Genomic DNA, 13,307 nt, shown 5'->3' on the forward strand with positions numbered 1-13,307 from the left:
CTTCACAGCACACATCTTCACCGAACATATCAGAGACATTTTTTTTTAATCCAGCATGTTTTTCGCACTTGTTCAATTTCTGAATTATAGAGCCCTCTACATTTGATTACAAAAAAAGACTTTCATAAATTTAAATGTAAAAAATAAAAATAAAAGCTGAAATATTAAGTATTACTAAAATAGCATTTAATAAATAATATTAAAATAACACTGCACAAAAGTAGCTCATACAGTTTGCACAATGTTTTTCAAGTCTTCTAATCCATATGATAGGTTTGAGTAAGTAAATGCAAGTCCCAAAATTTAAGTCGTTCTTCAACGAAAATCATGAATAGTTATTAATAAAAGTAATAGTGAGGTCTGATTCATGAATTGCCCCTTTGAATCAATGAATTGGTTTAATCTAGTTCACAACAGCAGTCTAATTGATTTCTTCACCAATCCTGAAAGCATCTTTGAAAGCTCTAGTCACCAAAATTATCTTCCAAATCCTCCTTTTTTTGTGTTCCACAGAGGGAAAAATAATTTTTGGGTGAACTATTACATTAACAACTTTGGTCACCTATTTTGTGCAAAGCACCTGGACTATTTCTAAAAATATGTTTCATTGAAATATACAGTCAGAAACACTGAAAAAAATACATGAAGAATAGCGGGAGCTGTTATGACATACCCTGAAGCTGTTACTGTGCAAGGGGCACAGAAAAAGCATTCCTGAACACCCATGTGACATTGTCTGTCATTTAAGACTGGCATCTTTCCTTTAGAGTTCTCTTACCTCAAACTGCATTGTACATCCCTTGAGAGATTGATACAGCTCTATAAGCGCAAAAAAGTCTGAAATGTTGTCAGTAGCTCAGCAGGCCATGGCAGAGGCCTTAACTGATGGCTCCAAAGGGGGTCAGTGCTCGGTCTTCCTCATTTTCAAACAACAGATACATGATCAAGGCCATGCTGTTCCACTGGGGTGAGAAAGTCTTTTCTAATTGGTCTTTGTTGCTGAAATAGAATGCCCTTTGGTTCACAAGTTTGAGACCTTTATTTCTATTTGGACAGTACACAAAAGCACATGCTTTATTCCTGAAAAATAGTTCTTTATTAGTACTTCTGTGTTAGTTTCCAGTAAAATTACCTAAACATGCTTTACCTAAACATTTACCTTAGAAGCAAAACTATAATATATATATATATATATATATATATATATATATATATATATATATATATATATAGATAAGTTTTAATGATAAATCTAACTTGTAAACAGTAAATGCTCATCATACACAATTGTTAGTTTATAAAATAATACCTTTACACATTCATATAGTGTATAAGAGGGATGTGGACAAGTTTGACTTGCTGTCCAGAATAGGAAAAAGTTGGGGTGGTGGATGCAAAGAATTATTTGAACACTCTCAAAGACTAACTCTTTAATAGAGGAGCAAGTGAATATATTCATCTCATAATTACAAACTATAAGAGACCAAGGGTCAGTTCATGATTGGAATGATAAAACCCCCTAAGACAGACGTGACAAACAATTAAAAACTTGAGCGTGACACTCATACATAGAAGTCATACAAATTCCATTGAGGCTTCTAATAAACTTCTGAACAATAACTTCTGACAGAGTTTTGAATATATGAGTCAGCAAAACTGTCAAGGGACAAATTGAAGTACTCCCTGTTGTACTTACTACATATTTAATATCCATCATAATTACTTAACTAAATAAAAAAAAAAAGTATGTTAAGGTATCAGTATTACAGTGTGATTATACATTTAAAGGTGCCATCAATTTTTTTTTTTTACAAGATGTAATATAAGTCTAAGGTGTCCCCTGAATGTGTCTGTGAAGTTTCAGCTCAAAATACCCCATAGATTTTTTTAAATTAATTTTTTAACTGCCTATTTTGGGGCATAATTAACTATGCACCGATTCAGGCTGCGGCCCCTTTAATTGCTTGCGCTTTCCGCCCCCTCCCGAGGTCTCGACTGTATCACTGCATAAACAAAGTTTACACAGCTAATATAACCCTCAAAATGGATCTTTACAAAATGTTCGTCATGCATGCATACATCGGATCATGTGAGTATAGTATTTATTTGGATGTTTACATTGGATTCTGAATGAGTTTGATAGTGCTCCGTGGCTAACGGCTAATGCTACAATGTTGGAGAGATTTATAAAGAATGAAGTTGTGTTTATAAATTATACAGACTGCAAGTGTTTAATAATGAAAATAACGACAGTCTTGTCTCCGTGAATACAGTAAGAAACGATGGTAACTTTAACCACATTTAACATTACATTAGCAAAATGCTAACGAAACATTTAGAAAGACAGTTTACAAATATCACTAAAAATATCATGATATCATGGATCATGTCAGTTATTATTGCTCCATCTGCCATTTTTCGCTATTGTTCTTGCTTGCTTACCTAGTCTGAGGATTCAGCTGTGCACAGATCCAGACGTTAATACTGGCTGCCCTTTTGTAATGCCTTGAACATGAGCTGGCATATGAAAATATTGGGGTCATACATATTAATGATCCTGACTGTTATGTAACAGTTGGTGATATGTTGAGATTCACCTGTTCTTCAGAGGTCTTTTAAACAAATTATATTTATATAAGAAGGCGGAAACAATGGAGTTTGAGACTCACTGTATGTCATTTCCATGTACTGAACTCTTGTTATTTAACTATGCCAAGGTAAATTACATTTTTAATTCTAGGGCACCTTTAAGTACTGAGTAATAAGAGTTAACTGCATGTACTTACTAAAGGTTTAGGGTTGGGTTGAGGGTTTGGTTTAGGGTTAATTGCATGTAAATATGCATATTTTATAGTTATTGCTACAGTTACTACATGTGTAACAATGACACTGTAAAATAAAGTCTTACCAAAAATGTTTGCAGGACAGAACTGATCATGTAACCGCATTACTCTACTGCTCCTTCAGTAGCTGTATTTCCCCCACGAAAAGCAGGAACTTTCTGTGTGAGAGTTTGGTTTGTTGAGCATATAAAAAAAGAATTGACAAGCTGTCAAGTCCTGCTGTTAAAACCGATCCCTGTCATTTTGCATCATTTGAAATGTCCAACATGTTAGAAGATGGAAAGGATCAGATTGATTCTGAGTTACTAGAAGAGTGCTATTGTAAAGCTTAATCCTATATAATCAATCATACTGTTCTTTCTTTGTGAAATAAATGCTATTATTGTTTGGAAGTGACAAGTCTTAATGACCCAACAGGTTCCCTGCCGGCACATGGTATTTATACATCATTATATTCACAATTTATGAAATACGCTGTTATTCACAGCATAAATCCTTGCATTTAACACACCTTTGTGTTATATTTGGCCCTGACCAGCACAGAGTCAGCCAACATCCGGCATGGACCTCTGCTGTCTGCCTGTTTCTGAAAAGAGCAGCATAATTTCAGTTATATTCTGTTTCCTGCATCCCAACATGCTCCCCTAAGACTCTGGGGCATAAAATATATTTTCCATCTATCTTGTCTCTTTACTCACTGCTCAGTAATCAGACCAGCCTAGTGATTCTCCATTTCAGTTCATTTTAGGCTTCAAGGTATTTCTTCATTCAGGACATCAACCAATAAAAATGATTGGAAACTGGCCTCACTGTCCCATAAAGTAGCTTTCTGGATAATTCAGGACTCCGTTCAGCTAATAATCATATTAAATATATGCAGTTTTAGGGGGGCTGGAGGCAGAAGGGCAGCTCTCAGTGTGTAGGCCATAGTTCCCGTAATGATCGAAACTCAAGGATGGTGCTATCGATCAACTCTCCATTTGTGCATTGCAGCCTTAGAATCACTACTTACTGTACACTAAGTCCACCCCCTCCAACTCCCTTCCAAACCGAACATCATCTTAGCCCTATAGCTGTAATAGCCACTGTCTTGAGGGCTACAGCATAACCAGTGATTCTGTGCACAGTACAAATTCTGCAGAGTGGTTCTTCACTCTGTAAGTACTGCTCTCACTTTTAGATATGCCCTTCCTCCTCCATTATTCATCTGTTCTTACAGATCCCCCATGTTTTTGCCCTGGGTTTAGCACTCTACCTCTGCAACACATGTAATACAATAGCTGGCTTCTTTAAGTGCAACTACTGAAAGGCATCAGAGCAACATAAACAATTAAGCAGTGAGGACTCTTAACACAGCACTAAGTAGTATTATGACATTGTGATGATGTACATGATTTTTATTTGCAAGTTTTGGTTGCAATTTGTGTACTGGAGACTGAAATTTAATCATTTAAAATTAAAATGAAGAAAATAAAATAAACATTTCAAATACTCTCTTTCCCAAGCACAACTGCTGAAAATACTGATATAAATGTAGCTGTTATATCAAAAAATTGCTTTCTGGTTGAATAAGCGATATTGTGTCTGAGTGACAGGCCTTAGAGTAATTTCTTCCAATGAATCAGCGGTTGTGATCACTGAAGCAGATGAACTGATGGTGGATAGCAGGGTCTCCAGCTGAATTAGCCCATATCTAGTTTCTGAAAGCACAATACCTTCTCCCCTGCCACCTGATGCTGCATGACTGGCCTATTTTCTGCTTTCATTGAGCAATGGAAAGTTATTATATGGTTCAACTTATTCCACAAGCAACAGTGATGACATTATAATCAATCAATTATTGAGTGAGGCTAATTAGCATCACATTGTACTCGTGACAGCAGATGGTTTTCAACTCCTCCAAAGCCACAAAGGTGAGGCCTTATTAAAACATTTATTTTGGCAGTAGAGGGCAGACCAAGTTACTTCATGTTGATTCTTTCGATCTTACTATATTTTCTTCAATCCAAATTTAAAGTGATAGGTGACCCAAAAAATGAAAATTCCATCATAATTTACTCATCCTCATGTAATTCGAAAACTGTATGACTTTTTTCTTCTGTGGAACATAGCAAGACATTTAGAAGAATATTGGTAACCAAACAGTTTTGGTGACTATTGACTTAAAAAAAAATATGTTAACAGTCGAAAGAAAGTCATACAGGTTTGGATCAACATGAGGATGAATAAATGATTTACAGATTTTTTTTTTTTTTTGAGTGCACTATCTATTATGTTCAGAAACATCTACTGTGTAAGTAAGCCATTGGTGGGTTGCCTTCCCAAAGAGTGTACAAAAGCAAAAACATTTTAATTAACTGAATAATGCTTTTGGCTAAAATGAGTGTAGTACTCTCAGCTCTAATTCAATCCTTTTAGTTTATTTAAATCCACTCTGCTGAATACTGCAAATTAAACCAGGATAGAAAAAGTGGAAAATGTCTGTAGACTCCATCTTTGTCTGTTGAGTTTGGAACAATATTACAGTAATGCAGCACTGGCTGTAAATACAGGACACTAGGTGTAAAAAAAAAGGCAGTAGATACTATTTGCACCAAGTATTATAGCAACAAATAGTGCAAACAGTGAAAGATGCTATTCACAAAAAGTGCAAATTAAAGTGATATACTATTTGTACTAAAGGTAAAATATTGGAGTAATGATGAAGTTAAGCCATGGTCAAACTAGACTATGAGCATTAAAAGTGCCCTATAATCAAAAAATTAATTTATGTTGGCATAGTTGAATAACAAGAGCTCAGTACATGGAAAAGACATACATTGAGTTTCCAACTCCATTGCTTCCTCCTTCTTATGTAAATCTCATTTGTTTAAAAGACCTCAGAAAAACAGGCGGATCTCAACATAACACTGACTGTTACATAAAAGTCGGGATCATTAATATGTATGACCCCAATATTTGCATATGCCAGCCCATGTTCAAGGCATTACACAAGGGCAGAACGTCTGGATCTGTGCACAGCTGAATCATCAGACTAGGTAAGCAAGCAAGGACAAAAGCGAAAAATGGCAGATGGAGCAATAATAACTGACGTGATCCATGATATCATGATATTTTTAGTGATATTTGTAAATTGTCTTTCTAAATGTTTCATTAGCATGTTGCTAATGTACTGTTAAATGTGGTTAAAGTTACCATCATTTATTACTATATTCACGGAGACAAGACTGTCGTTATTTTCATTTTTTAAACACTTGCAGTCTGTATAATTCATAAACACAACTTCATTCTTTATAAATCTCTCCAACAGTGTGTAATGTTAGCTTTAGCCACGGAGCAAAACCTTCAACTCATTCAGAATCTAATGTAAACATCCAAAGAAATACTGTACTCACATGACCCGACGCATGCATGCAGAATGCATGACGAACATCTTGTAAAGATCCATTTGAGGGTTATATTAGCTGTGTGAACTTTGTAAATGCACTGTATTATAGTCGAAAGCTCGGGGGGCAGGGAGCGCACAATTTAAAGGGGCTGCAGCCTGAATCGGTGCATAGTTAATGATGCCCCAAATTAGGCAGTTAAAAAAATTAATTAAAAAATCTATGGGGTATTTTGAGCTGAAACTTCACAGACACATTCAGGGGACACTTTAGACTTATATTACATCTTGTAAAAACTGGTTCTAGGGCACCTTTAAAAAATTTGCATTACATAATACATCCAAAATGTAAAATTATACAATCTATACAATCTCTTGTGTTTTCTGTCTCCTGCATTAGCATGCATATACTGTAAATCAAAGTCAATGGAATAAAAAGTGTAGGGTGACCACCCATTTAGTCACGTTGTAATGTGTATATTCTGTTTTGGTTTGGTTCTGTTTTGTTTGAGGGTATGTTTACATGACAATGATATGCTTAAAACGGAGACGTTTTTCCTTCGAGTTTTTCGCGTACACATGACACCATTGTCAAAACGATCCCCATTATAAGAATCTGTGAAAATGACTAAAAACGCTGTATTCTGCTGGCAGGCCATTAGATGGCGATGAAACACTATAGACTGAACATGTAATGTACATGTGCATGATCTCATCGTTTTCACAGATTAGCGTTTTTGTTGTTTAGACCGTTTTCAAAAACCTGTTTTCAAAAGTTTGCATTTTCAGGCCGTTGTTGTGTAAATGAATGGCCAAAACGCATACAAAGTTTTCCATTTTTAGTTGAAAACGGTGTTGTGTAAACGGCCCCTTAGTTTGCATGTGTTCACCTGTGGTCATAGGCATAATTTGCGGGTGGGACATGTCCCCAGCACTTTTTGAAACATCTCGTGGCACAGATGTATACTAATACAAAAGAAACATCACTAATTGATTAGCAATTCATTTCTTTGTGTTAAATAATAGGCGATCTGGCACTGGGATGTGTTGCTTTTGGGATGTGTTGCTTTTGAAATCATGTTGAGTGCTTGTTGCTGCGCTTGTGCACACTGCGCAGTCTTCACATAGACGAGCTCTTCAATCTATCACTTAACGCTATTGCGGCCAGAGACTCTATTCGTTCCAGTGAAATCACAAAACAAAATGCACATAAACGTATCTGTGCTCTTGATATACAATCACTGATGAACATATTTGATTTTAATGAGAAAAAAATAAAATAAATTACACAAGGGCAGATTAGAACCCAGAACCTCTGGCACGCTGAACAAAAATTCTACCTCTAGTCCATCAGGACATTGTAACATTAAATGCGGATCCACGTATTTATTGGTTGATGTAAATAACTATATATTGTATTACAGTAGATGCAGTGGCGTGCAGTGGTGTTCTGAAATGAGGAGGCACTTTTTTTTTATGAAACAATGTAAATTAATGTGGATTACTCTTAAAGTTGACACATCTTCCTTATTAAATGAACATTACAGTACATCAAAAAAAAGAAACCAAATACATTCTATTTTGTAATTTCACATTAACGTAATGTAATGCTCTATTTATCAAAACCAATTCAATCTCATCAAGTTAGTGTTTTAAGCATCTCTACATTCATTCCAAAATAATAACTAAAGGCAATAATAATTTAAACAATATATTTTATGTGTGTATTGCGATTTTTCTTTAATTGTCAACCTAGGAAATTTTGGATCATCAGTCATGCTCCGTAAACACCGTCTGTCACAGACATGAATTGTATTTTTAATTTCACCAAGCTGATTGCACTAAAAAAAACCCAGTCATCATGCTTTCAGTCCATTTCAAGTTTGATTTTGACGTGACATAAAGCAGTGATATCTCACTGGGTGAACTGTTTACTTACTCTTCAATTAGTCTTCCGATTGACGCCATCATTTGTTCATTCAAACTGACGCGCGGAACGCGCATGTCAACAAGAGGCGGGATTTATCGCACAAACCAAACCAATCATATCCAATCATAACCAATTACATCCAATCATAGCGCGACGGAGACATTGCCTCCTCTCACGTGACTTTCCCCCATTCATTCTCAATTACCCCCCACAAAACCCACCGCACGCCGGGGGTCTGATGATTTTCTATGGTTTCCTATGAAATCCAAGGGAGGCATGACTCCGACTGTAAACATGACTCCTCTGTGTAACTTTACCTGCTGGTGTCGCTGTTTGGCAATGTTCCTTAAGAAATACGTGTGATTTGCGCTCTTTTTAATGTCATAATTTGTAATATGTGTGTTGTTTTATATGTAATATGGATTATTTTCTCATCCTATTTTTTTGAGGAGACACTGCCTCCCTTGCCTACTCGGAGGAAACGCCCCTGAGTAGATGTAAGGACGAAACTAACATATTAAACGTGAGGTCTATGTCAATAAATTTTGTGCATTTATTATTGTAATTTTACAATTATGTAAATGTGGTTCATTTAGTTCCCTTGTTTACCTCTGTGTACTTAAGTCCTCAGTTTCCTTTGTTCAGTTGTCCATTCAATGTTAAGCTGAGTTGTTCTGTTTCCATGACACCTGCGTTCTATGCTAAATAAAACCATTACTGCTGCTAATAGATCCTGCTTTCTAATTTATTTGCAACCCAGCCGCGACACACATCAAATTACATTTATGTAGGGTTTTAATAATAATAAATGGGATAACAGTGTTAATAACTTAATGTTGCAAAATAAATCAAATATGAAACAAATTCAGCTGTAAAGCAGCTCTACAGAAGACATGAACAGCGAAACAGCGAAAATGACATGAATACAACAAGTGCTGGTGTTCTCAGTGCCTTCAAAATAAAAGTCCTGCAGCCGCCCCATCAGTCATACAGAAAAACGTATTGCCGATGTTGATAACTGCCCATTAATGCTCATGACCCATGAGGCAATGTTTGTGATGCACATAGACATCTTAAATAGAAGCTTTTGGCTTACCTCCACTGCTGCCTTAGCTCTCTCAAACTCTTCCTCCAGAGACTGGTTTCTGGACAGTAGTGTGCTACCCCACCGTTGGTCTTTGCTCAAGCGGCCCTGTCAAACACATGCACACAGAGGAGTCAGAGATAACGTGGTCAGCCATCTCTCAATCACTCTGACAAGAAAAAAGGCCCTGCCCTTGCCAAACCCCTGATACCAGAGGCCAGGAGAAATGCCAGCATTAGCAGCACAGGGTCTTCTTGTTTTCTTTCTTTTTCTCTCTCTCTTACTCACTTTCACTCTTTTGAGATCTTTCTGTCCACTCTTAATGTTCTCACACTCATAAAGGCTCTGGACTGGCTTGTCATGCACAACGTGCTGCCCTGCACATTTTTCTCAGTATGCAAATCTGAAAATAGCATGGCAGGAGACTTTGCTCAGCATGAATCGTCAAATACACACCATTTTCAGCACTGTACACCTGAAGACATGCTTCACATGCGGCAAAGCCATTCATTTTGAGTACACTGCTGTGTGTATATCACACAGCAATGAAAATCAAGCTTACTGCAAAATAAAACACAACACTAAGATCTCAGGGGTTTTATTTTCTCGGAGTCATAAAGGCTTCATCTGGAGAGGTTTCAAATTTAGAGGGTGACATATGGGCATGATAAATAACAAGAACCTTCTGTTTACATTTGCTGACGGCTTCGGATGTTGAAACAAACACTATAAAATGCTATACAATATTTTAATATTAGTTTATTGCTATGGCTGTCAATTAATTAAAGGGTTAGTTCACCCAAAAATGAAAATAATGTCTTTTATTACTCACCCTCATGTCATTCCACACCCGTAAGACCTTCGTTTATCTTTGGAACACAAATTAAGATATTTTTGATAAAATCTGATGGCTCAGTGAGGCCTCCATTGCCAGCAATGTCACTGAACCTCTCAAGATCCATTAAGGTACTAAAAACATATTTAAAACAGTTCATTTGAGTACAGTGGTTCAACTTTAATATTATAAAGCGACAAGGATACTTTTGTGCACCAAAAAAAACAAAATAACAACTTTTCAACATTATCTAGTGATGGCTGATTTCAAAACACTGCTTCAGAGCTTCTGGATCTTTTAGAGGTGCAGTGACATTGCTGGAAATGGAGGCCTCACTGAGCTATCGGATTTCATCAAAAATATCTTAATTTTTGTTCCGAAGATGAACGAAGGTCTTAGGTGTGTAGAACGACATGAGCGTGAGTAATAAATGACATTATTTTCATTTTTGGGTGAACTAACTCTTTAATCAAATTAATCACAGGATATTCCATAAATAATTGCATATATCTTCCATCTAGCTGTCTTTAAATTGCTCTGTTGGTAGGAAATTCCTTACTGCAAAATTAATGTACAGGCAAGGGGGCATGATTAATTGTGCTACTTTTTAATTGTGTCTTTTTAAAAAAAATTAGTCACACTAAATTAACAGGTTAAATTGATGGCCCTAGTTTTTGCATTTTCATTAACAATAATGTTTTTAGTGCTCCTTAAACTTTAAAGTTGCTTGTCATTTTAATGAATAATGTAATCATAAAGTTACCCTTTAAAATTCACCCTCTGTATTTGTATCTTGTTCTTAGGTCACTCTAAATGTCAAGTGCTGAACTATCAAAGGAAAACTTCCATTTCCCCAATTCAATTCTCGGCATAACAAAGCCTTCCAGGCAGACTGAATCAAAGGAATACGATGAAGTATTTGCCACCTGCCTCATTGGATATTAATCAATTACCAAGGTTACCAAGTTAAACAGATTTCATACAGGAGGCTATAATGGAGGCCTCAAAAAGGACAATTGGTCTTGCTTCATTGTGCTGGTGCAGCTCTGTATAATTACATTTAATGTGCCCTGTCAGACCCTGTGTCAGTGCAACAATTACCTTTAACATTACACATTCCATTTCCACTGCACCTCATGGCCAAAAGACAATTTGAGCTCGATGTTTTTAGAACCATGCAGCTCACAAGCGTAATGATTGCTTCATCATGACTAGTCTTAAGTCATGTAAGAAAAATGTACCTGTATTCCTAATGTAGGGTTTAAGTATATAAGTGTCAGTGATGTACAGTGATGTACGGTATTGTTATACTCCAAGACATATGCTAAAAGGTTAACAAAAATGTACTGTTGATTAAATTTGGTACTACATTGAGGTGAAAATGAATAGGCTTGGATTTGGTGCTGATAACCCAAATGAACAGGACAACGGCGACACCAGAATAAAAATATTTCATGATTCTTAAGCTGAAAATACAGAATTATTTTAGACGAATATGCTTGCACTCTGTTACTGACAAGATATATTTAAAATAACTTAGGCCACTTTTACTGGTAACATAAGATATTTGGCATTATCAGGACACACAAATATTCCCCATTGCATTATTATACATTATATTCAACATTATATATAGTTGTTTAATGTAGTACTGACACTAAAACTCTGTAAACTTGAATTTTTTCTCACACATTAATTTTCATTTTTGGTGAACTATACACAATACATATTGTCACTATGCACAATACATATTGTTGTATTTTTGTATTGTGATATATTTTGACACGATATTTTGTTACACCCCCCCCAGTATAACAGTGTCCATAATAAAGAAACATTAATTTTTTTTTTTTTTAAATAAATGTTTTAAATGTAATTTTTACATTTAATGTTTATCATATTTTTGATCAAATAACTGCAAGCCAGGAGACAAAAAGATTTTTAAAAAATCTTATAGACCCCAAACTTTAGAAAGGTAGTGTATTGATACGTTTTTGGGAAGTCGCACCACATGACATTTTAACCTGACTACAAACCAGAGGAGCAAATTAAAGGTACTGGAGGAGGCAACCACTGTTGAAAACTATATATTTGGTGTAATTTCAGTTTTATGCCTTCTTCCAAAGCAAACTGGGGCAATAATGTACAACATCCGATGTTGATATAGGACAGTGGCTGGCCAATAATTAATTTTCTAATAATCTAATCATGATAGATAGCAATACAACAGACCTGCATGCTTCACTGGGATGAAAAGCGTGTAACATTTGTACCCTGTAGCACCACAACAAATTTGAAAGCGCTTGCAAACTGTGACCCACCACAAAATCACCACTTCAGTTCATTATTCGCCATGAATGTAGCTCAAGTATTGCCAAAAAAGTTTGGTCTTTTTTGTATTGAATTTGGTGGTGATGCTGTTGCCATGGTGCAAATGCATAGACCATTCAGCGATTCATACAAAGAGTGCACAGAGAGGCTTACGTGTCTTCCACTAACATATTGCCTGTTAAGCTGAAAATAAAGAATTCTAGACATTAGCACAGAATGTTCCACAATGAATTGAGAGACAAACCATTCACAGTTTAAGTGGATGAACTTATAATAATGTTTGACAACACTACAAATGTGGGACACATGGGAAATAACATGTGAAAGTTACTGACATATGTACAGATGATCATGACTCATAAAAAGAGTGATAAGTGTTGCTTGGTGTTGCACTTACTTGAGTTACTGGTACTGCTTCGGCCTCTACTTTATTATTTACCTCCAGGGAGTTCCTGGGGGCAGTGTCTAGATGAGTCTTGCAATCCATAGACCTGGGGTTGTGTCATAAGAAATTGATGTTAAAAAAAGGTGCTACTGCTACCTATTAATAGTTTTCTCATTACACCATAATAAGAATGGCCACCTACAAGATAAAACAAGGCTTTCCTCCATTGCCCGTTATTTTTTACCAGGTTGTACTAAGTACTAATGTAGTAAGGCAGCAATATTAAAAGACCAAATTCAGTATATACACCAACGTTATTGATAATGCAAGCACATGAACCCAGAATACATCTGCGCTCATCTGCTTGCCTGTATATAGTATGCATCATCACTATAAGGTGCAGTGTTGAGGAAAGTTACTTTTAAAAGTAATGCATTACAATATTGTGTTACTCCCTAAAAAAGAAACTAATTGTGTTACTTATTTACTTTTTATGAAAAGTAATGCATTACAT

General features: G+C 35.9%; 1 protein-coding gene across 1 annotated transcript in view; it reads right to left on the minus strand.

Moving 5' to 3' along the window:
- pex5la (peroxisomal biogenesis factor 5-like a) overlaps positions 1 to 13,307 on the minus strand; it is a 54,773-nt gene that overhangs the window by 20,395 nt on the left and 21,071 nt on the right. Inside the window, exons 5-7 of the mRNA XM_067373403.1 lie at positions 12,806 to 12,899; positions 12,562 to 12,591; positions 9,255 to 9,350 (exon numbers count right to left, since the gene is read on the minus strand). Of these exons, the coding sequence (XP_067229504.1) occupies positions 9,255 to 9,350; positions 12,562 to 12,591; positions 12,806 to 12,899 (220 nt within the window). The remainder of the gene's footprint in view (positions 1 to 9,254; positions 9,351 to 12,561; positions 12,592 to 12,805; positions 12,900 to 13,307) is intronic.

The sequence above is a fragment of the Chanodichthys erythropterus genome, chromosome 21 (genome assembly GCF_024489055.1).
Source record: "Chanodichthys erythropterus isolate Z2021 chromosome 21, ASM2448905v1, whole genome shotgun sequence".
Taxonomy (NCBI): domain Eukaryota; kingdom Metazoa; phylum Chordata; class Actinopteri; order Cypriniformes; family Xenocyprididae; genus Chanodichthys; species Chanodichthys erythropterus.